Below are 25,266 nucleotides of genomic sequence, written 5' to 3'. Positions count from 1 at the left end.
ATTAAAAAATATTCTTCCTGTTCACATATCAATACATTATGAACATTTTCTCATATCATTAAACATTATTAGATAGGCTTTTATATTGTTTAAAGTGAATCCTGACCCAGAATAACTGAATTTTTACCTTAATTTTATTTACATACTGATATGGGGTTTTTAAGAAATTGACTGTTTAGCCGGGTGCAATGGCTCACGCCTGTAACCCCAATACTTTGGGAGGCTGAGGCGGGCAGATCACCTGAGGTCAGGAGTTCAAGACTAGCCTGGCCAACATGGTGAAACCCTGTCTCTACTAAAAATACAACAATTAGCTTGGCGTGGTCGCAGGCTCCTATAATCCCACCTACTGGGGAGGCTGAGGCAGGAGAATTGCTTGAACCTGGGAGGCGGAGGTTGCAGTGAGCTGAGATCATGCCTTTGCACTCCAGCCTGGGCAACAAGAGCAAAACTCATCTAAAGAAAAAAAAATTGTTTAATTCTTGAAACTTTTAGTGTTTGGAAATTGTCGTGGTTCACAGGAGGGCACATGTTTAAAAGGAGATGTCTGTTAGGAGGCTGAGGCGGGCAAGTTGCTTGAGCCCAGGAGTTCGAAACCAGCCTGGGCAACATGGCAAAACCCTGTCTCTACTAAATATATAAAAAATTAGCCAGGTGTGGTGGCACACACCTGTAGCCCCACGTACTCAGGAGGCTGAGGTGCGAGGATCACCTGAGCCCAGGAAGTTGAGGCTGCAGTGAGCTGTGATCATACCACTGCACTCCAGCCTGAGCAATGGGAGTGAGACCCTGTCTCAAAAAAAGAAAAGATATCTGGAAGTGAGGTTAGATTAGCCCTTTTCTAAGGCTTTTACAACAATAGTCAATTGAATACTATCTTTTTTTTTTTTTTTTTTTAGCACTTAAACCTAACACATAGAGCTTGACTTCACTTTCTCAAAAGATGCTTCACCACAGGGAATTCTTCATGATGTTTGGATTGCAACCTGTGGCTGGAGTTATATTTCTAAACTTTCTCTTTGAATCTTTGGTTTAGGGCCAGGTGTGGTGGCTCATGCCTATAATCTCAACACTTTGGGAGGCCAAGGTAGGTGGATCACTTGAGGCCAGGAGATAGAGATCAGCCTAGAACAACGGAGAGAGACCCTGTCTCTCAAAAAAAAAAAAAAAAGCCGGGTTTAGTAGTTTGCACCCATAGTCCTAGCTACTCAAGAAGCTGAGGTGGGAAGAATCGCTGGCACCCAGGAGTTCAAGGCTGCAGTGAGCTTCAGTTGTGCCATTGCACTCCAGCCTAGGCGACAGAGTGAGACCCTGTCTTTAATAAATAAATAAACAAACCATTGATTTGTTTGGAATTGTGCTTCAAGACAACCAATATCTCTTACAGTTTGAGTTTCCTCTGCATTAATATGTACATTATGATATGGAAAGCCGGAAAATCCTTAGAGCAACATCTTGAAAACTTCAATGGTATATGATGGCCAAGCTATGTTGTAATCAAAGTCAAGTATGTCTTCTTGCCCAAACCTTTGGGAATAAATACCACTCCAACAACTTCAACAAAAGAAATGGTCTGCCCCCAAAACTGTTCTGTTCTTGCCCCAGTCTGCTTGCATTATAGGGAAAGAGAGTAATTTTGCTAATGGTCTCTTTACAATGAAAAGAAAAGAGACATGTTCTTTAATTAGGGAACTTTTATAAAGATGCACAGTGGCTTATTCTGCAGGAGAAAAGCTCTGTCATCACATTTTTACCTCTTTTAACCATTTCTCTACCAGAATCTGTATATAAAAGTTTCAGAAGTGCACAGTTTTTATTTTCAGAGAAATAGGCTTTATATATATAATTTTTTTTTTTTTTTGAGATGGAGTTTTGCTCTTGTTGCCCAGGCTGGAGTGCAATGGCACGATCTCAAATCACTACAACCTCCGCCTCCCAGGTTCAAGTGGTTCTCCTGCCTCAGCCTCCTGAGTAGCTGGGATTACGGGCATGCGCCACCACACCCAGCTAATTTTGTATTTTTAGTAGAGACGGGGTTTCTCCATGTTGGTCAGGCTGGTCTGGAACTCCTGACCTCAGTTGATCCGCCCGCCTCAGCCTCCCAAAGTGCTGGGATTACAGGCGTGAGCCACCGTGCCCAGCCAACCTTTTTTTTAAAGAGAGATCTTGTGTGGTAGGAAAATAAATACTGGGCATCATGCCTGGCTAATTTTTGTATTTTCATAGAGACAGGGTTTCACCATGTTGACCAGGCTGATATTGAACTCCTGACCTCAAGTGATCCCACCCACCTCAGCCTCCCAAAGTGCTGGGATTACAGGCTTGGCGTGAATCACTTTCATAAGCAATCAGCTTCCCCAGAATTGGGAGCCTATGACTGAAATCAGAATTGTCATTGGTTTGAGTACTTTGGTGTTTATAGAAGTGCTTAAGACTTAGTTTTTCTGGGTCTTTTTACAAGTAAGTTGTTCTTTATTTCATTACGAAAAAAAGCACTGTAATTTTAAAAATTTATAGTAGAGATATCTTTGTCATTTCGGGCTGCTGTAACTAAGTGCCAAAGACTGGGTGGCTTATATACAACAGAAACGTTTCTCACAGCTCTGGAGGTTGGAAGTCTGAGATCAGGGTACCAGCATGTTCAGGTTTTGCTGAGAGCCTTCTTCCAGGTTGCAGACTACTGTTTTCTCATATCCTCATGTGGTTCAAAGAGAGGAGAAAGCTCTCTAGGGTCCCTTTTGTAGGACACTGATCCCATTCATGAAGATTCCACCCTCATGGCCTCATCACCTCCCAAAGCCCACCTCCTAATACCATCACATTGGGGGTTAGGATTTCAATGTATGAATTTGGAGGGGACATAAACATTTAGTTCATTGTGAGAAATAAGGGTAAAATTTAGTCTTTGGAAGAGAGGATAAGAAAGGTGATAGCAGAGCAAGAAGAAGATTATCCTTTTATCCTTACTCTCTAACCCTGGCCAGGGCACTTAGCCAGTCTACTTTATTACCTTTCTCTTAGTCTCATCACACAATGAGAAACTGCCATTCTTTGGAATAAGTTTTGCTGCATGGCATTAATGGCATTCTCATACAAAAAAAAGACAAAAGCAGGCTGGGCGTGGTGGCTCACACCTGTAATGCCAGCACTTTGGGAGGCTGAGGCAGGTGGATCATTTGAGGTCAGGAGTTCAAGACCAGCCTGGCCAACGTTGTGAAACCCTGTCTCTACTAAAAATACCAAAAAAAAAAAAAAAAAAATTAGCCAGGCATGGTGGCGGACGCCTGTAACCCCAGTTACTCAGGAGGCTGAGGCAGGAGAATCACTTGAACTTGGGAGGTGGAGGTTGCAGTGAGCTGAGATCGCACCACTGCACTCCAGCCTGGGTGACAGAGGGAGACTCCGTCTCAAAAAAAAAAAAAAAGACAAAAGCCATTTTCTTCTCACAGCATTGGAAGTGAAGACTATTGAGATGATTTATTTTAGAGAGATTCTCTTGGGGTGATATGGCTGGCTTTACTCTGCAGTTGGTACATGGTACATCTGGGGCAATTGTAGCCAGCCTCTGATAACAATAATTGCTGTCTTTGTTACTCCCATTTTCCTCTGTCATGGTTACCTCCACAGGGATCCTCTAAGTTAGGGAAAGGTTTATTCCTCCCTCCTTTATCATCTTTGTCTGATGTGGTCCTATGGTCATCATAACACTTGATTGGGTCCCTGAAAGGCCACTCAACTCTTCTGATGTTGCTGATGTTTGAAGCCTTATGAGAAGCTTCAGACAAGAGTGTGCAAGCTGACCAGAGTGCATAGAGGTGCATATGTGCATAGTATATTCACTGTGCCTGGATGAGAATGGGTGTAGGAAGGAGTGTAAAACAGAAAGGGAAGCGAGAGAGATCTTTGAGCCACAATGTAAACTTTCAATACTAAGCTAAGAAGTTAGCACTTTTCTCTGAACAGTGAAAACCTATTGAAGGTTTTTGAAGAGGAGGTAATGATATGATCCAGTTTGTATTTTAGGACTGGCACTCTGGTCACAGTGTATTAGATTGTAAAAGCCAGACTAGAGGGGTTTTTTAAATTTTTTATTTGTTATTTAATTTATTTCCATGCAAAAGCTCATCTATGTGAAAGCTAGTGGCTTTTTGTATTTTTATTTTTTATTATTTATTTATTTTTATTTATTTGTTTATTTATTTTTATTTATTTATTTATTTTTGAGACAGAGTCTTGCTCTGTCGCCCAGGCTGGAGTGCAGTGGCACGATCTCGGCTCACTGCAAGCTCCGCCTCCCAGGTTCACGCCATTCTCCCGCCTCAGCCTCCCGAGTAGCTGGGACTACAGGCGCGTGCCGCCACGCCCAGCTAATTTTTTTTTTTTTTTTTTTTTTTTTTTGTATTTTTTAGTACAGACGGGGTTTCACTGTGTTAGCCAGGATGGTCTCGATCTCCTGACCTCGTGATCCGCCCACTTCGACCTCCCAAAGTGCCGGGATTACAGGCGTGAGCCACCGCTCCCGGCCGAAACAGCATTTTTAACAAGGTCATGGAACCACCCTTTGAGAAACAATGGACCAGAGACTGGAGGAGAAAAATGAGTTGGGAGGCTGTTGGACCAGTAATATAAAAGAGAAGGCCGGGTGCAGTGGCTCACTCCTGTAATCCCAGCACTTTGGGAGGCCGAGGCGGGCGGATCACGAGGTCAGGATATTGAGACCATCCTGGCTAACACGGTGAAACCCTGTCTCTACTAAAAATACAAAAAAATTACCCGGGCGTGGTAGCGGGCACCTGTAGTCCCAGCTACTCGAGATGCTGAGGCAGGAGAATGGGTGAACCGGGAGGTGAAGCTTGTAGTGAGCTGAGATTGCGTCACTGCATTTCAGCCTGGGCGACAGAGTGAGACTCCGTCTCAAAAAAAAATAAACTCAAATCTCTCAAATATAATTTCTGCTCTGTATATATCTATCTAATATTTAATATATATTTAATACAAGTATAAAAGTAGAATTAGGCCTTATCTCTAAAACAGAAGTGGATGAGCAAAGAGATGAAGATTAATATATGAGCAGCACAAAAGATTGCAGCAGGTTTTCCAGGAATTACAAGGTTTTGAGTGAATAAAACTCAAGTCAAACATTAATTAATACAAATAAGCTTTCAGTTGTGTTTTCCTTTTTGAAGATTTTAGAGAAAGAATAAGATAATAATAAATGCTTTTATTAGAGAATTTGAAGTTGTTCATAAAAAGTCACTTCCGCAATTTGCCTCTTTTAATCCTAAAGAATTATGGTATAATAGTGTCCTACACTTGCTTATATCATGTTTTATAATCTCTAAACCATTTTTGTAGGCATTTCATATAATCCTGGAACAACTGTAAGGCCTTCATATTATCTGTTGTTTACAAATTAAATCTCAGGCAGGTTAAATGACTGATCTAAGATCACAGCTGCTACATGATAGAACTTGGACTCCACAGCAGGTGTTCTGCTCTAAACCAACTATATTTTCCCCTCTCTCAGCTTTTCCTTCTGACTATAAACTAACATACCCTGTGGTTTCTGTCTTCCCCCATAACTCAAATGAATTCCTGAGACTTACATGTAAGCATCTCAAATAAATATTTCTAAGCAGATTTCTTAGTGTTGAAATACTTTCATCTTGGGATAAAAATTTAGGTATCAGAGCACAGTCATTTGATTTAAAAAAGCTGGACTGATATAAATAAATGACTGAATAAAACAAATGGGGAGAAGAGATAAATCTCCAGTGTATAATTCCAAGTAATTCATACAGTTATTTATCCCTCAAGGAAGTAGAGCATAATTCACCACCCCTTAAGTTGTGCCGGATTTAGTAACTCCCTTCCAAAGGGGACAGTGTGGAAAGGAAAGGAAAAGAGTAATTTCACAATGGAAGAAACTGACAAAGACTACCCTCAACCAGGTGATGATGGTTAACATCAGCATCGATCAGTCATGTTGATAGCATGTATCCTTGATATTGATGTGATAAAAATGATACTATCTCTGTGGTCTTCCTCCCAAAAAACCCATAACTCCAGTCTAATCATAAGAAAAACATCAAATACCAGTTTATGGATATCCTACAAAATACCTGACCAGTTCTCCTCAAAACTGTCAAGGTCATCAAAAATAAGGACAGTCTGAGAATCTCTCACATCCAAGAGGAGCAATAACATCAATATTGGTTCATTAGTTGTGACAAATGTAAGATGTTAATAATAGAGTAAACTGGGTGTGCAATAAATGAGAACTCTACTATTTTGCAACTTTTCTATAAATCTGAAACTGTTCTTGGCTGGGCGCAGTGCTCACGCCTGTAATCCCAGGACTTTGGGAAGCCAAGGTGGGAGGATCACTTGAGACCAGCCTGGACAACATAGTGAGGCCCCATCTCTACAAAAAATGTTTTTAAAAAATTAGCCACACGAGATGGTAAGTGCCTATAGTCCAGCTACTCAGGAGGCTGAAGTGGGAGGATCAATTGAGCCTGGAAGCTCAAGGCTGCAATGAGCAGTGATTGCAACACTGCAATCCAGCCTGGGCAATGAAGCAGGACCCTGTCTCAAAAAAAAGAAAAAACTATTCTAAAATAAAGGTTTATTTAAAAAAAAAAAAAAAGACTAGAATAGAATAACACCTGATAAAACAATTAATTTCTTGGTGAATTGTTATGAATTGAAATGTTTTAGATTTTCCATCCCTAGACTGGTAATGAGGATTTGGGGTAATATCATTAGAGGATTATCTCAGTATCATTAAGAAGTGTCCAACTTGCATATGAACTATTTTGAAGGAGATGAGTAAATAAGTTATTTGGTTCTAACTAGAAGGAACCCATAAAATTATGAGAATAATGTCCATATATAAGGTAACCCTGAATATAATGCAGTCTGTCATCTTTCCAGTGAAAAAATATTTTTAAAAAGTGATGTGAGGCCAGGCATGGTGGCTCACTCCTGTAATTCCAGCACTTTGGAAGACCAAGGTGGGCAGATCACTTCAGCTCAGGAGTTGGAGACCAGCCTGGCCAACACAGTGAAACCCAGTCTATACTAAAAAAAAAAAAAAAAATCAGATGAGCGTGGTGGCACACACCTGTAATCCCAGCTACTTGGGAGGCTGAAGCAGTAGAATCTCTCAAACCCGGGAGGAGGTTGCAGTGAACTGAGATCACACTCCAGCCTGGGCGACAAAGCGAGTGAGTGAGACAGAGTGAGTGAGACTCTGTCTAAAAAAAAAAAAAAAAAGTGATGTAGATGAAATAGACATATATTTTCACATATATAACTAAGACCATAAATTTTATCAAATAATATATGAATTTAAAGATATTGTACCCTTCTATACCACCTGTCATTTTAAATGAAACATATTGCCCAAATTTTTTAGATGCAACTTTGACATTAATACCTGGTACATAGTAGGTTGTATTAGTTTGTTTTAACACTGCTGATAAAGACACACCTGAAACTGGGGGGAAAAAAGGTTTAATTGGACTTACAGTTCCACATGGCTGGGGTGACCTCAGAATCATGGCGGGAGGCGAAAGGCTCTTACATGACAGCAGCAAGAGAAAATGAGGAAGAAGCAAAAGCGGAAACCCCTGATAATCCCATCAAATCTCGTGAGAGACTTATTCACTATCACAAGAATAGCACAAGAATGACCAGCCCCCATGATTCAATTACCTCCCCACTAAATCCCTCCCACAACACTTGCGAATTCTGGGAGATACAATTCAAGTTGAGATTTTGGTGGGGACATAGCCAAACCATATCATTCTGCCCCTGGCCTCTCCAAATCTCGTGTCCTCACACTTCAAAACCAATCATGCCTTTCCAACAATCCCCCAAAGTCTTAACTCATTTCAACATTAACCCAAAAGTCCACAGTCCAAAGTCTCATCTGAGGCCTGGCACAGTAGCTCACGCCTGTAATCCCAGCACTTTGAGAGGCCAAGGCAGCTGGATCACCTGAGGTCAGGAGTTCAAGACCAGCCTGCCCAATATGGCAAAACCCCATCTCTACTAAAAAATACGAAAAACTAGCCGGGCATGGTGGCAGGTGCCTGTAATCCCAGCTACTTGAGAGGCTGAGGCAGAAGAATCACTTGAACCTGGGAGGCAGAGATTGCAGTGAGCTGAGATCACACCACTGCACTCCAGCCTGAACAGAGTGAGACTCCATCTCAAAAAAAAATAAAACAGAGTGAGACTCCATCTCAAAAAAAAAAAAAGTCTCATCTGAGACTTTGCCTTGGCAAGTCCCATCCGCCTATGAGCCTGTAAAATCAAAAGCAAACTAGTTACTTCCTAGATACAGTGGGGGTACAGGTATTGAGTAAATACAGCCATTTCAAATGGGAGAAATTGGCCAAAACAAAGGGGTTACAGGGCCCATGCAAGTCTGAAATCCAGCGGGGCAGTCAAATTTTAAGGCTCCAAAATGAGCTCCTTTGACTCCAGGTCTCACAAACAGGTCACGGTGATGCAAGAGGCGGGTTCTCATGGTCTTGGGCAACTCCGCCCCTGTGGCTTTGCAGGGTACAGCCTCCCTCCTGCCTGCTTTCACCAGCTGGCGTTGAGTGTCTGTGGCTTTTCCAGGTGCACGGTGCAGGTTGGTGGATCTACCATTCTGGGGTCTGGAGGAGAGTGGACCTCTTTTTGCAGCTCCACTAGGCAGTGCCCCAGTAGGGACTCTGTGTGGGGGCTCCAACCCCACATTTCCCTTACTCACTGCCCTAGCTGAGGCGCTTTATGAGGGCCCTGCCTCTGTAGCAAACTTTTGTCTGGGCATCCAGGCATTTCCGTACATCTAAACTCCAGGCGGAGGTTCCCAAACCTCAATTCTTGACTTCTGTACACCCGCACGCTCAACACCACACGGAAGCTGCTAAGGCTTGGGGCCTCCACCCTCTGAAGCCGCAGCCTGAGCTGTACATTGGCCCCTTTTAGCCATGGCTGGAGCAGCTGGGACATGGCACCAAGTGGCTGCACACAGCATGGGGAATCTAGGCCCAGCCCATGAAACCACTTTTTCCTCCTGGGCCTCTGGGTCCTTGATGGGAGGGGCTGCAGGGAAATTCTCTGATGTGGCCTTGAGACAAATTCCCCGTGGTCTTGGGGATTAACATTAGGCTCCTTGCTACTTATGCAAATTTCTGCAGCTGGCTTGAATTTCTCCCCAGAAAATTGGTTTTTCTTTTCTATCACATAGGCTGCAAATTTTCCAAACTTTTATGCTCTGCTTTCCTTATAAAACTGAATGCCTTTAACAGCACCCCAGTTATCTCTTAAATGCTTTGCTGCTTAGAAATTTTTTCCACCAGATACCCTAAACCTCTCTCAAGTTCAAAGTTCTAGAAATCTCTAGGGCACGGGCAAAATGCCACCAGTATCTTTGCTAAAACATAACAAGAGTCACCTTTGCTCCAGTGCCCAACAAGTTCCTCATCTCCTTCTGAATTTTATTGTCTATATTGCTATCAGCATTTTGGGCAAAGCCATTTAACAAGTCTCTAGGTAGTTCCAAACTTTCCCACATTTTCCTGTCTTCTTCTGAGCCCTTCAAACTGTTCCAACCTCTGCCTGTTACCCAGTTTCAAAGTTGCTTCCACATTTTCAGGTATCTTTTCAGCAACACCCCAATCTACTGGTACCAATCTACTATATTAGTTTGTTTTCATGCTGCTAATAAAGACATACCCGAAACTGGGAACAAAAAAAAAAGCTTTAATTGGACTTACAGTTCCACATGGCTGGGGAGGCCTCAGAATCATGGCAGGAGGTGAAAGCCTATTCTTACATGGCGGCAGCAAGAGAAAATGAGGAAGAAGCAATTGTGCATTCAGAACCCATTGTGGACTCAGTGTTCCCAGTAACCTCTCAGGGGAGGTGCCACTGACACCAGGACCTGAGGCTGTGAAGAATAAGGTCAAGAGTACTCAGGCTGCTTGGCGCAGGTGAGAAGAGGTATTAGTGTATTGGAGAAAGAGGTGAGAGGCTTTTGTGCCTAGGGCATAGTGATTGAGGGGCCTTGTAGACCATGGAAAGAACTCGATTTTTTTAAGTGCAGAGGAAAGCCGGGGATTGACATCTAATTTACAGTTTTAAAAGACCCTTTCCTTCTATGAAGAGAATGGAGAAGGAGGCAAGAATAGAAGCAAGGAAAACCAGTCAGAATGCTAGATGGGCAACAATAAAGAATTAATTGTCATTGATAATAATAATAGCTAACACATGGCTTACCAATGCCAAGGACTGTTCTAGCACATTTTATGAACCAGCTCATTTAAATGTGCTCTCCAGTTAGCACACTCTTTCTTCTTAAAAGTATCATAGGTCGGGTGTGGAGGCTCATGCCTGTAATCCCAGCACTCTGGGAGGATGAGGCAGGTGGATCACCTGAGGTCAGGAGTTCAAGACCACCCTGGCCAACATGGTGAAACCCTGTCTCTACTAAAAATACAAAAATTAGCCAGGTGTGCTGGCGCATGCCTGTAATCCCAGCTACTCAGGAGTCTAAGACAGGAGAATCGCTTGAACCCGGGAGGCGGAGGTTGCAGTGAGCCGAGATCGCACCACTGCATTCCGGCCTGGGCAACAAAGAGCGAAACTCCATCTCAAAAGAAAAAAAGTATCATCGTTTGGATGATAAATTACACGAAACTGTGAACCAGCCAATTAACATTTTCAGAGGAGTTTAACACTTGAAATACTTAGTCTTCCTCCTGTGCTCATCAATTTCAAACTGTCTTATGAAACTCACTAACCCAGACAGCTATACAATATTAAAGTAGGGAGAAAACTGTATGGGATCTTATCTCCAAATTTTCAGAAACTCTTCCTTTTTGTTGCCTTCTGTCCTGGCTCTGTCTCTTGGTTCTGAGTTGTATATGGGCCTTTCTGTGTTTTTTCTCAGTCTTGTTTTCCCCTTCACTCTGTCCCTGTGTCTCTCCTGTGTGTGTCCCCCATGTTTCTTTTCTCTTCTGCTTTTTGTCTTCCCCATTCCCTCTCACTCTCTATTCTCTTACCCTGATTTCTCTTTCTTCCTCCTTCAACTGGCCAGTGAGGTATGGGCATGTAGTGTGGATCCGTTTATTATATAAAAAATGATGTTGACTATTTCCATTTAAAACTAATCAAGTCTCTCAGAACCAGCGTACTCATTCCAAAATACTCCTAGATGATTGTTACAAACTAGTTTAACAGGGGTGTCCAATCTTTTGGCTTTCCTGGGCCACACTGGAAGAATTCTCTTGGAGCACATGTAAAATACACTAACGGGCCAGGCACCGTGGCTCACGCCTGTAATCCCAGCACTTTGGGAAACCGAGGCAGGTGGATTGCTTGAGGTCAGGAGTTTGAGACCAGCCTGGACAGCATAGTGAAACCCCGTCTGTACTAAAAATACAAAAAATTAGCCGGGCATGGGGGCAGGCACCTGTAATCCCAGCTACTCAGGATGCTGAGGCAGGAGAATCGCTTGAACCTGGGACGTGGAGGTTGCAGTGAGCCGAGATTGCACCACTGCACTCCAGCCTGGGCAACAGATAGAGACTCCGTCTCAAAAATAAAATAAAGTAAAGTAAAAATTAAAAAATAAAATACACTGACGATAGCTGATGAACTAAAAAATAAATAAGTTTTAAGAAAGTTTACAAATTTGTGTTGGGCCACATGGAGCCCAGAGGCCATGGGTTGGACAAGCTTGGTTAAATCATTTTATTATCCTGTTTCCTACTTTCACATCTCTCAAGGAAATTTACCTAGTACCCCATTCATCTAACTGATCTCTTCTGATCCCCAATCCTTCCCTTCCCATTCTACCACCCACCTCCTTCACTGCCTTCTATACCTCAAGTCTGCCCCCAGCTCCTGCACCAGACTGCATCTGAATCACACCAGGTCACAACTATTCTGTAAGACACAAGAGGATTTGTGTAACCTGTGTTGAGCCAAGTGTCACCCATTCTTCCATAATATTTATGGAATATTTACTTCCTTTTTTACCTTTCTAACGCTTAATACTTTGCAAACTATTGGTTTTGTTCTGAAGCTTATTTTTAAGATATTCTTATTTTACATATGAAAGTGCTTCTTTATGTTTGCCTGGTTCCAAATTAGAGGGTACCAGGGCCCAATCTCCTCTAAGCAGGAGGCTTCCCATAGGAAAGGAATGTTCCTTTGTGCTCATCCTTCGTATAAATCACCAGGGAGCTTTTAAATGAACAAAGACCTGGCTGACCCAGAGGGTAGAACTTATAAATAGTACTCCAGCCCCTCCTTTAAAGCCTGTCCACCTAATCCTCCTCTCAAGATTGGAAGTGACTTGACCTTTGAATCTTAAAACTCGAGCTCTTTTTCTCTAAAAGATCTGGTTAGCAATAAGCTGTTAAAACAAATATGTTTTTAGCCAGATGATGACCAATCATCAAAGCTTGCCTTTCATTTCTAGCATTTTTAGCCAAATGTTTCCTCTTTTTTTTTTTTTTTCTGGCTCCTCAGAAGTCAACTTGAAGTTTCCTCTTTTGAGGACCAGCTTTTCTCATTGTTATTATTTTAAGACATCTACCTTAATAACTTTTTTTTCTCCTTACTAATAGACTATTATGGATTTCCATTTTATAAAGTTGTTCCCAAATTGCTGCATTTCTACCATAAACTAAGGGCTTCCTTTTCACCCCTAAAATTACAGAACTTAGAGGCGCCTTCAATGGCCTCAATCCCAACATCCTTGGATGGAGCTCTCTTTGTATTTCTCTAATGCTGTATTGAGGATAAAATCTTACAAAACTTGTTAAGGATTAAAATGTGCAAGGATTATAAAATGAAGCACATGATATAGATACTGGTAGATAATTTTCCAGATTAGGGCACATGCAGGAAGTACATAGTTATTGAACTGGCCAAACATATAAATATATTTTATAGAATATATTTTTATGTGATTCCCAAAAAGATAAGCAATTAGGGCCGGGCATGGTGTCTCAACGCCTGTAATCCCAGCATTTTGGGAGGCCGAGGCAAGCAGATCACCTGAGGTTGGGAGTTCGAGACCAGCCTGACCAACATGGAGAAACCCCATCGCTACTAAAAATACAAAATTAGCCGGGCATGGTGGTGCATGCCTGTAATCCCAACTACTCAGGAGGCTGAGGCAGGAGAATCACTTGAACCCGGGAGGCGGAGTTTGTGGTGAGCCGAGATCGCACCATTCACTCCCATCTGGGCAACAAGAGCGAAACTCAGTCTCCAAAAAAAAAAAAAAGAAAGAAAGCAATTAAGTCCTTAACCTGATTATTTACAGAGAAAAGACATTCGTGTTGTGGAAGTCAGCCATGTATTTTTAGCTACTTCTGTCCCTTGAAATAAGGGGAGCTTAAATTTACTATTCACTAAATACCAGATAGAAGACTAATTTAAAACATCTTTCTTTTTTATCATTTAATATATAGATTGAGGAGTAAGTCCTGGCCCCAGGCTTTGCTTTTCTGACCTCTGCCAGTCACAGTAGTGCTTTTTCTGGAAGTTCAGTCTGCTCCAGCTGCAGCTTTGTGCAGGGACCCTCCGGGACTTTTCTAGTTTTGCTAGAATGCCTCACCTGCCTGTGAGCCTGGAACTGCAGAAGTCATTTTAGTTTTGTTTAGTCTTATTGTTTAATTTAAGAAAGTCTGATGTCCATGTTGCCGTAGTGGGTACATAGGACACTATCTGCTGTGAAAGAATGAAAAGCTTGTTCAGAGCAGGTCGAATGAGGACTATGTCTTCAGAAAACCTTGGGCTTAGCTGCCTGGGACAGTTTAGATCTGAGCTCAGAGGGGATTGATAGAGCAGTAGTATCTGTTGTTTTCCTTCTGCAGTTGGGAAGCTTTCGCTTAACATATAGAGACCCTGGGATGTGTGAGCATATTTATAGTAATTATAATTGTGAGACATGACCTAAGCAAGTATGTGAACTTGCTTTTGAATTTAGTTGTTTAAAAAAAAAAAAAGTGGAGCTTGAAAATATGAACCAGAGGAAGGCAGATCACACGGGTGGAGAGGAACGGCACTGTCTGGAGATGTATTGAGCATAGAAGGAGAGTTTGTTAGGAATTGCACACCCTGAAGGGAGAATGATACAACCAATGTGACCTGAAAGCGACGGTACATACATGCAGGGATGCCCACAAGCAGGTTGAGTGCACAGAAAGATAGACTCCTCATCACATTGCAGGCACTCTGCTGAATAACCCTTTGTTATATTTTGAGACTTTTCTTGTATAGCAGCAAAACCTAGACAGAATCTCTCCAGAGGGTAAAATGTAGTGTTATTACACACATGATGATTCCAGTCAGCTGTGTTGTTTAGGGTTCTCCACTGCAAGCTATTCAAACAATGGGAAAGGGTATCTGAGGTTTTTGGAACTGCCTGGGAGTTGAAGGACAGGGTCTGTAGCAAAGACCACACAGTAGGAAAGGGCAGGTTGGCATGCCCCTGCTGCCCCCACCCTGAAGAACTTCCAACTCCCTCGCAAGTCCTATAGCTTCAGGACCCCAGAACTGGGCAGCAAGTGTCCAAGGCTAGGCCTTCTTGTGCTCACCCCTAATTACACCAGGGCTGGGAGAAAAGGATCTGGCCTTTCTAGCTGCTGTAGTGCAGAGCGGTCACTGCCTTCCACAAGGTAGAGACTCTCTTCTTTGGGAAGAGAGTCTGATCACAAGATAGCAAAAAAAGAAAACCAAAAAAAGACACGTGTAAACTATATATTATACATATATTTATCTGCAGCTCAGTCTCTTTGCAAATATTAATGATCTTTTGCAGACTTAGCCTCTGTCCTTGCATAATATTAATTTTCTTTCCTTTAATGGTTTGTCAATTGTTTTTTAAAACAAAACAAAAAAAAACTTAGCACTCTCTTCTTAAATTTTGTCTTTATTTTTATTAAGTTGTATGTGTTCATCATTTAAACAATCACAGTCAGCCAGGCAAGGTGGCTCACACCTGTAATCCCAGCACTTTGGAAGGCCAAGGCGAGCGGATCACCTGAGGTCAGGAGTTTGAGACCAGCCTGAACAACATGGAGAAACCCCGTCTCTAGTTAAAAATACAAAAATTAGCCGGGCGTGGTGGTGCATGCCTGTAATCCCAGCTACTCAGGAGGCTGAGGCAGGAGAATTGCTTGAACCTGGGAGGTGGAGATTGCGGTGAGCCAAGATCATGCCATTGCACTCCAGCCTAGGCAACAAGAGCGAAACTCCATCTCAAAAAAAAAAACCAAAAAACACAGTCTATCAAGTTTCTGATGAAGAGCACCACTCCCTGTCCCCCTATTTTCTACTCCCCAGAGAAAACTATTTTCAATCCTTTTTAGTTTATTTATTTGGTATTCATCTTGGTATTTCTAAAAAGCAAATTGTGGCTATGTTGTAATGTTTCCATTTTAGCATTATTTATCCACTTTCCACTATGGAAAATGACAGTTTTGTTGTTTCTCAACATTTCGTGCCTGACTATCCGGATATACATACTCTTGTTCCCCCATCCTCCCAGGTAAATTATACTGGGTGTTAGCATGTGCTTTCGTTGTTATGACCATATCAGCACTACTTGCAATGAAGCCATGAGTTATACTATGACTACTTTTTTCTTCCAGTATTACCTTTAATTTTTCTTGATGTCAATACTTGGATTTTTGTCATTTGCTTAGATTTTCTGTGCTTCTCATGAATTTGACCCCAAAATCTCCCTCTAATTGTATAAATCTCCTTTCCATATAAACACACTAGGTATTCTATGAATTTCATCTTTTTAAAAGAAAATCTCTTCCTGAGCTTTGTGACCTGCTCTAGCCTGGACCCTGGACTAGTCACTCTCCAGACCTGTTAAAGAGCTGTTGTCTTGGGATCTTCCTTCACTGTCACTCAGGGGACTCCCTTCAGCTGTTTCTTGCTTGCTATATCCCATGTCATCCCCTTCCTTGGTTTTCTCTGTCATTTTGATGAAGCCATATTTTCCTTAGTTTCCTAAGAAAGCAAATATTTTTTAGTTTGTTTCAGGAATTGTTTCCCTGAAAGTTTTAAAGGCCCTGCTAAATTGTCTCCTATCCTCCAGGGTTCCTTTTGAATTTGACTTATTCTGATTTTTTTTTTCCTATTCTGATTTGACCCTTTGTATAATGACTTGTTTAACCTCTGGAAGCTTTTCACTTTTCTTTATCTTTGATATTCTGTAAATTCACTAATTATGTGACTTGGGCATTTGCTACACCCTTTTTTTTGAGACAGAGTTTCGCTCTTGTTGAGGCTGGAGTGCAATGGCGCAATCTCCCAGGTTCAAGTGATTCTCCTGCCTCAGCCTCCTGAGTAGCTGGGATTACAGGCAGGTACCACCATGTCTGGCTAATTTTGTATTTTCAGTAGAGATGAGGTTTCTCCATGTTGGTCAGGCTGGTCTTGAACTCCCAACTTCAGGTGATCCACCTGCCTCAGCCTCCCAAAGTGCTGGGATTACAGGTGAGCCACCGCTCCTGGCCTAGACACTTTCAATCTACGAAATTTTCTTGAATTAATTTATTGATGCCATCCTCCCCTCAGTTCTCTCTGTTCTACCTTTCTAGAACTTCTATTAGTTAGACACTAGAACTCTTGGACTATTCTTGGACTATAAGTTTTTGTACCTTTACTCTCTTTTTTTTTTTTTTTGAGACAGGGTCTCCCTCTGTCGCCCAGGCTGGAGTGCAGTCGCATGATCTCGGCTCACTGCAGCATTGATTTTGTGGGCTCAGGCAATCCTTTCACCTCAGCCTCCAGAGTAGCTGGGACCACAGGCATGCACCACCATGACGGGTTAATTTTGTATTTTTGTAGAGATGAGGTTTCACCATGTTTCCCAGGCTAATCTCAAACTCCTGAGCTCAAGGAATCCACCCGCCTCAGCCTCCCAAAGTGCTGGAATTACAGACGTGAGCCACCACACTCAGCCTGCTCTCCTGTTTTCTATCCTTGCCTTTTTCATTCTGAAAGCTTTCTTCAATTTTGTCTTTGCGTTGAGTTGTTTGGTTCTGCTATCAAAATATATGTGTTTCTAGAGTTCTTTTTTGTTCTCTGAATATTCTTTTTTAAATTGGTATTATTGACTCATTTAATGTATCAAACAATACAGAAACTAGAAAATATAAATACTTACGTTAGAAGGCATTTTCTGACAGAGAACATCAGTTAACCAGCTTCATAAGTTGTAACCTCAAACCAGAGAAATTCACCTAAAATATACAGAATTTTATTGTATTAATTTTTAGTGTCTGTAGAGGTTATGTCATATCTCTCTTTTTTTAATGCTCCTTTTTAAAACTTATGTCTTTATCTGTAAGCCTCTTTATTCCTCTGTTACTTTTTTCTTTTAGTTTGTTTTGGTCTGTCTTTCATAATAAATGCTTTCTTAAATTTCTGTTGATACTTGGCTATCTTCTCATATTTAAAAACAGGGCACTCAGAGGCTGAGGCAGACAGATCACTTGAGGTCAGGAGTTCGAGACCAGCCTGGCCAACATGGTGAAACCCCATCTCTATTAAAAATACAAAAATAAGCTGGGCTTGGTGACGTGCTCCTGTAATTCCAGCTATTCAGGAGGCTGAGGCACAAGAATTGCTTGAACCGAGGAGGTGAAGGTTGTAGTGAGCTGAGATTGTGCCACTGCATTCCAGCCTGTGTGACAGAGTGAGACTCTGTTTCAAAAAAAAACAGAGGGGGGCACTACAAAGCAATTTGAGAGTTCTGTGCTTGTGGGTGAAGTTTATGGACTGTGGCCTTCACTGTAGAGTGATCTTCATGAGTTGTTTCCTTGGGGTACATCTGATATTTGTTTCTTTAGGTATTTTATCTTGGTTGGTCAGATCCTGTTGGTAAATTTTAAATTTTGCACTATTTATTTTCTGTCCCTTTCTTGCAATCTCTAGGTGTGTGCAGTCTTAGGATTCTCATAGATAAAAGTAACTTCTCTAGGTTTCTGCTTCTTCCTTTAGATGTCTTTTTGACTCTCCTCACATTCTTATCTGCTTCCATGGCAATGAGCCATTTGACAGACTTTTTAAAAAGTAAACAAGAGTTGGTGGGAGTAAACATGAGACACCTAGAGTACAAAGTGGGAGTCACTTTCAGTGCCTTATTTTTCCTTAGTCATATTTGATCAGAAATTGGATGAACCTTCGGGATGCTGAGACAGGGAAGATACTCTGGCAAGGAACAGAAGACCTGTCTGTCCCTGGTGTGGAGCATGAAGGTACTTTCCAACCCTTTATCTACACAGGGCTGCGACCAATGCCAGACTAGCGCCTGAGCATAAGAGAGCTAAGTTAACACACACCTAATAGGCGGGGAGCCCCTGAAGACACAGCATGTCAATCCATGTGTTGTTGACAGTTTCAGTTACTTTTTTTTTTTTTTTGAGACACAGTCTTTCTCTATCACCCAGGCTGGATGGAGTGCAGTGGTGTGATCTTGGCTCACTGCAACCTCCGCTTCCCAGGTTCCAGTGATTCTCATGTCTCAGCCTCCCAAGTAGCTGGGATTACAGGCGTGTGCCACCACACCTGGCTAATTTTTGTATTTTGAGTAGAGACGGGGTTTCACCATGTTGGCCTTCCTGGTCTCAAACTCCGGACCTCAAGTGATCTGCCCGCCTCAGCCTCCCAAAGTGCTGGGATTACAGGTGTGAGCCACCGTGCCCAGCCAGTTACTTTCTTAACATTTCTTTCTCTCACTTCCCAAAACCCATTTTGTGCTGATATTTTACCATTAGAACATACCCAAAGATAGAAACTAAGATCTCAACTTTTTTCTCCAAAAGAAAATTTGCATTTTTATCTTCCTGAAGTAAAGAAGAAGTAAGGGGTTAAAATCACCAGAACAGAGTAGAGAGAAGGTACCCATGCAGCCCCCTTCCTGATGAGAGTAGCTAGATGAGGCCCTTAGATGCACAAAACCTGATGTTCCTTGAAGATCTAATATCTTTCAGATACGGGTGACCAATTGGAGACCTCTGCTTTCAGCCACACAAAGTGTAGTGCACTTACCAAGGCATTATCCAAAATGTAATAAAGTGTTCTCTAAATCAGCTGTAAGAAGCTCCTGGAAATTTGAAGCATCATAGTTATGTGGTTTTCATTTAGAATGGCTTCAACATTTGTTTTTCTCTTACCAGCCCGTGTTCCCAAGAAAATCCTCAAGTGCAAGGCAGTGTCTCGAGAACTTAATTTTTCTTCGACAGAACAAATGGAAAAATTCCGCCTGGAACAAAAAGTTTACTTCAAAGGGCAATGCCTAGAAGGTATTCTGCTGCCTACATGCCTGAAATCAGGGCTTAGGGCGACCAGGACAAAAGGCAACAATACCCAGTGAACTAAAGCAGTGCTTTGATAACATTCCTTTTACAACTCAGTTTGTGGTAGGGTTCCTACACTCTGCAAGACTGTGAATCCCCAGTGAAAACAAACCAAAACAAAGCTAGCCACTACAAGGGGCTTTGAGGTCTCTGACACTGGGAGCGTGGATGGTGGTGCCTGGTTTAGGCACTGACGTTGTATTGTGATATGATCATGGAGGAAGCTGCTATGAGCAGGGCCTAGTACAGTGCTCTACATACAGTATCATACAGATTTGACTGGCAAGGCCACTCTGCATTGAATTCTCACCATGCAGTGTAAAGGACGCATAAGCCCCTTCAAGCTAATTCCAAGTGAATTTAGCTATGTATCTATGTATAGTTCACATCTAGCCTACCTCTAAGAAAATGCTGCTTATATTGTGTCCTGCTCGCTGGTCCTAGTCCTTTAGACCTCAAAGCATGAGAAGCAAGCCTTTGGTGTGGTTCAGAGGACAACCTGAGCAGGCTTCCCTGTCTTTTTTATGCCTCTGGTCTGAGAGGTTGCTGATAGCTTCCTTTGGTGGTTCTCAGGGTAGGAAGAGGCTCACTCTAGAGAGGGAGACAAAGAGCCCTTAAACTTTATACTGGGGCACCTGCTCACCCCGGCTTTTCCTTCTTCCTTCAGAATGGTTCTTCGAGTTTGGCTTTGTGATCCCTAACTCCACAAATACCTGGCAGTCCTTGATAGAGGCAGCACCCGAGTCCCAGATGATGCCAGCAAGCGTCTTAACGTGAGTGAGCAGGTCTCAGGAAATCATGAAGTGTGTCTAGAAACAGGCATTCCAGGCAGGTGGGACTCCTGGTGCCATTCAGTGGGCAGAGAGCTTGGTTGAGAAATAGAGTAAAAGAGTATCCAAGGGTATCTAGGTTTCCAGGTTCCTGACCTTTTTCATATGAAAAAGACAGTATGATAGAGTAGAAAGAACAAAAAATAAAAATAAAAATAAAACTTTAGATTAAACCAGATTTAAATTCCTGATTCACCCTGACTACCTGTGTCATCTTGGGCACTAATATACTTTATCTCTCTGAGCCTTAGTCTTTCATCTCTGAACACAGAAATTAATTCTCTCTTACAGAGGTGTAGTGAAGATAAAATGTGATGACATGGACGGAGACTGGCATTTAATATATATACCGAATCTATGTTAATTTGCTCCCATTCCTGACTACTATACTTCCAGTATCTCTGTATTTTGTTTAGATCACCTTTAACAGAATCTGGCAAAGTCCCATTAATAACTCTGTTTTCGAGGATACTACTTGGTTACCGTTTTTTGGAGAATGGCTTACCATATTAATAGCTTTGGTTCCTGTTCAAAGAACAATTTGTTTGTGCTTTTTCCAAAAACACTGTCAATAACGTCCTACCTCCCATTGTCTGTGGGAAAGATGTTAGTCTCTCAAATGTTATAGTAATAGTACCTTCTAAAGAGTTAGTCCCAAATTAGCTGGGTATGATGGCACACACCTGTAGTCCCAGCTACTCAAGAAGCTGAGATAGGAGAATTGCTTGAACCTGGGAGGTGGAGGTTACAGTGAGCCAAGATCATGTCACTGCATTCCAGCCTGGGTAGCAGACCAAGACTCTATTTCAAAAAAAAAAGAGTTAGTCTCACAGATAATTGTGTAATATTGGATCATCTCTTTCAACAGTTCCTTTAGGAAAACCATATTGAATTTGTTAAAAATTGAGGTTATTTACTTTTAGGTTTTTTGTTTGTTTTGATTTTGGGTTTTGTTTATTTTATTTTTTTAAAAAACAGGGTCTTGCCATGTTGCCCAGGCTGGACTCCAACTCCTGGGCTCAAGTGATCTTCATGCCTCAGCCTCCTAAGTAGGTGAGACTACAAGCATGTGCCACCATGCCTGTCTCTACTTTTTAAGTTTTTTTTTTTTTTTGAGACAGAGTCTCGCCCTGTCACCCAGGCTGGAGTGCAGTGGCGCGATCTCAGTTCACTGCAAGCTCCACCTCCCAGGGTCAAGCAATTCTCCTGTCTCAGCCTCCCAAGTAGCTGGGATTACAGGCGTACACCACCACACCGGTTAATTTTTTTTTTGTATTTTTAGTAGAGACAGGGTTTCACCATATTGGTCAGGCTGGTCTCGATCTCCTAACCTCAGGTGATCCACCCGCCTCGACCTCCCAAAGTGCTGGGATTACAGGCGTGAGCCACCATGCCCAGCCCCTTTTTTAAAGTTTTTAATAGTTTTTTTTAACAGCCAGGTGTGGTGACACTTTCCTATAATCCTAGCTACTTGGGAAGCTGAGGTGGGAGGATTGCTTGAGTCCAAGAGTTTGAGACTAGCTTGGGCAACATAGCAAGACCCCATCTAAATTTTGTAAGAGACTGAGCGCGGTGGCTCACACCTGTAATCCCAGCACTTTGGGAAGCCAAGTCGGGTGGATCACGAGGTCAGGAAATCGAGACCATCCTGTCTAACACAGTGAAACCCCATCTCTACTAAAAATACAAAAAATTAGCTGGGCATGGTGGCACGCACTTGTAGTCCCAGCTACACGGGAGGCTGAGGTAGGAGAATCACTTGAATCCAGGTGCTGGAGGTTGCAGTGAGCCGAGATCGTGCCCCTGCACTCCAGCCTGGGCAACAGGGCGAGACTCCACCTCAAAAAACAAACAAACAAACAAACAAATTGTAATAGAATTTTTTAAAGTTTTAATAGTTTTAAAAGTAGATTTTTTTTTTTTTTTTTTTGAGATGGAGTCTCGCTCTGTCGCCCAGGCTGGAGTGCAGTGGCAAGATCTCAGCTCACTGCAAGCTCCACCTCCCAGGTTCCCATCTTTCTCCTGCCTCAGCCTCCCGAGTAGCTGGGACTACAGGCGCCCGCCACCACGCCCAGCTAATTTTTTGTATTTTTAGTAGAGATGGGGTTTCACCCTGTTAGCCAGGATGGCCTCAATCTCCTGACCTCAAGTGATCCGCCCGCCTCAGCCTCCCAAAGTGCTGGGATTACAGGCGTGAGCCACCGTGCCTGGCCTAAAAGTAGATTTTTAATTACAGTGGTAGCTATTTTTATATCCTATCAGCCAGTCAGATTCCAAGTACCTTATTTACCTGTTTTTTTGGGTTTTTGGTTTTTTTTTTGAGACAGAGTCTCACTCTGTCGCCCAGGCTGGAGTGCGATAGCATGATCCCAGCTCACTGCAACCTCCGCCTCCCAGGTTCACGCCATTCTCCTGCTTCAGCCTCCTGAGTAGCTGAAACTACAGGTGCCCGCCACCATGCCTGGCTATTTTTTTTTTTATATTTTTAGTAGAGACGGGGTTTCACCATGTTAGCCAGGATGGTCTCGATCTCCTTACCTCGTGATCTGCCCGCCTCAGCCTCCCAAAGTGCTGGGATTACAGGCGTGAGCCACCACACCCGGCCTATTTACCTGTTTTATAATTAATTACCAGCAGAAATGTATCTGCTGGTTATTAATTACCCTGGGAAAGTACAGAGTAGTTTAGGAAAGCAGGGGTTTTTTTTTTTAGATTTTATTAAACTTCATTTGACTTCTTCTTCACGAGGCCTGATATTTTGTTGCTGTTTTTTTTGAGACGGTCTCACTCTGTCTCAAACCTATCATAAGATGAAAATATCATAAGTCAAAAATGAATTTAATGTCCCCATAAATCCACTATAAAGTTGAAAGATCATAAGTTGATTCATCATAAGTAGGGAACCAACTATACTTAACTTTTTATTTTTTATTATTATTATTTTTTTTTTGAGACAGAGTCTTGCTCTGTTGCCCAGGCTGGAGTGCAGTGGCGTGATCTCGGCTCACTGCAAGCTCCGCCTCCCGGGTTCCCACCATTCTCCTGCCTCAGCCTCCCGAGTAGCGGGGACTACAGGCGCCCGCCACCACGCCTGGCTAACTTTTTTGTATTTTTAGTAGAGACGGGGTTTCACCCTGTTTAGCCAGGATGGTCTCGATCTCCTGACCTTGTGATCCACCCACCTCGGCCTCCCAAAGTGCTGGGATTACAGGCGTGAGCCACTGCGCCCGGCTACTTAACTTTTTAGAACCCCCAAAAACAGTTGCCCTAAACTCAGCTCAAGTGTGATTTGGGAAGGCCATGGTCTCTCCCATTTTACAAATGGGAGCACTGAGATACCCAAGAAAAATGAAATTCTTCCTTCACACCTCACAATACAGATGCATCATTTAGTGTTCTGTAGTTTTAAGTCATAGAAACAGGCTCTGGCTAATACAAGAGTTGAAAGACTAAGGGGGAGAGCTGGGGCGGCTTGGAAGATGCAGATGGGCAGGAATCCCTGGATGGCTTCGTCAAGGAGAAGCTACAGGAAGGATCTTGCTCAAGGGAAAGAGTCTGATTGGCCTAAGTTACATCCTCTGTTCACCCTTTTGCCAGGTGAGTGAGGGGCCACTCACTTGGCACATGGACTGGAGGAAGGGTGGTTCCCAAATGAAGAGCAAGGTGCTGTTACCGAAAGGCAGGAAAATAGATGTGGGCCAGGCCAAAGCCCACCTTTCGACTATAGTGAGTACTGTAGGGAAGGATACTGCCCCCGAGGTCTGCAGGCTTCTATGTGTAAACCAGCCAGAGGTGTCCATGAATACGGTATCAGAAAGTCAGTCGGATCTATAAGCACCCTGTGTGCAGAGCACTCTACTAAGGGCTTTAGAGTGTACCAAGGAGTGGAGACATGCTCTCACTTCTGATTTGTGAGCTTGACAGGGATGAATGTACCCACATAAGTTAAATGTCATGTTAGACTTGTAGCCCCATATAGACAAGGATTTTAATGTCCCCAAGCTAAGACTCTGGGTGGGTACATGTCCATTGGCCCAGGAATCCAGATGGAAACCACTTTGTGGAAATGAAATCTTGTGCCTAACATGCTCACTCTCTTTTGCCCTCTGTTTCTCTTCTTACTTACAGTGGGAACGTTATCATAGAAACAAAGTTTTTTGACGACGATCTTCTTGTAAGCACATCCAGAGTGAGACTTTTCTATGTTTGAAAGAAGAATGTGTGTGCATTTCAAGAATTTGGGTTTTTTGGAGGGAGGAGGAAGCTCTTTACTTTTTTCCTCCACACGTTTGATTTCTGACACATACACCCCTAATTCCCTCAACAGCAGAACCTACCTGCAGCCACCAGGGGACCAGCTCTGTGTAGGTAACCAGATGGCTTTTTCCCAATCTGCCATCTTCCAGCTGACCAGACTGAACTCCCAACCCCAGACCCGGGCAGGGGACAGGTCTCAAGTCCTTCCCAGCATACACACAGAGAACAAACACATACCACAAACCAGTAACTGTACCTGTCACCCTCCTTGTCTCCTCCTTGGGCCGTACAGGCTACACATCTATCTTTGGCCCCTGGTTTTGGAAAAATTCCGTGTTCCTGACCCATGTTTAGTTTTTTCCTACCATTTCTATTTCATACATTCTCATACATTTAACTTGTAAAATAGACTGTGATATTATTACATAATGTAATTAAAAATATGAATTAAAATATTCCTACAGTCTTTAGCATGGCACTGCTTTTATCTCTCCTTTTTCTGGAAAGTGAACCTGGCTGCATAAGGGAAAGAAACCAAATATAAGATCGCAACTGTATTTCACTCCAGGAATGGAACTGATAGATCTTGTTCCCTAGTGCCACAGTTAACTGCTTTCCAAAATTGTCCAACATACTTGAACCAAACCCATGACCTTAACATTTGTCTTTTAGACACAATCTTTAGTGGTTCTTTTCCACAACATACATGCACCCTTTGTTTGTTTATTATTGTTAATTTTTTCTGTTTGTTTATAGTATTCATTTGTTCAATAAGTTTCAAG

At 42.5% G+C, this 25,266-nt stretch overlaps 1 protein-coding gene across 1 annotated transcript in view; it reads left to right on the top strand.

The window, feature by feature from the left end:
- PDE6D (phosphodiesterase 6D) overlaps positions 1–24,950 on the top strand; it is a 48,516-nt gene extending 23,566 nt beyond the window's left edge. The window contains exons 2-5 of the mRNA XM_002812984.5: positions 18,208–18,296; positions 19,218–19,343; positions 20,065–20,170; positions 24,356–24,950. Coding sequence (XP_002813030.1) covers positions 18,208–18,296; positions 19,218–19,343; positions 20,065–20,170; positions 24,356–24,437 — 403 coding nt within the window. The 3' untranslated portion in view covers positions 24,438–24,950. The remainder of the gene's footprint in view (positions 1–18,207; positions 18,297–19,217; positions 19,344–20,064; positions 20,171–24,355) is intronic.
- The last annotated feature ends 316 nt before the right edge of the window (positions 24,951–25,266 follow it).

This window comes from Pongo abelii, chromosome 11 (assembly GCF_028885655.2).
Source record: "Pongo abelii isolate AG06213 chromosome 11, NHGRI_mPonAbe1-v2.0_pri, whole genome shotgun sequence".
In the NCBI taxonomy this organism is placed as follows: domain Eukaryota; kingdom Metazoa; phylum Chordata; class Mammalia; order Primates; family Hominidae; genus Pongo; species Pongo abelii.
Note: the sequence above shows the minus strand (reverse complement) of the source record. Positions and strands in the feature narration are given on the sequence as shown.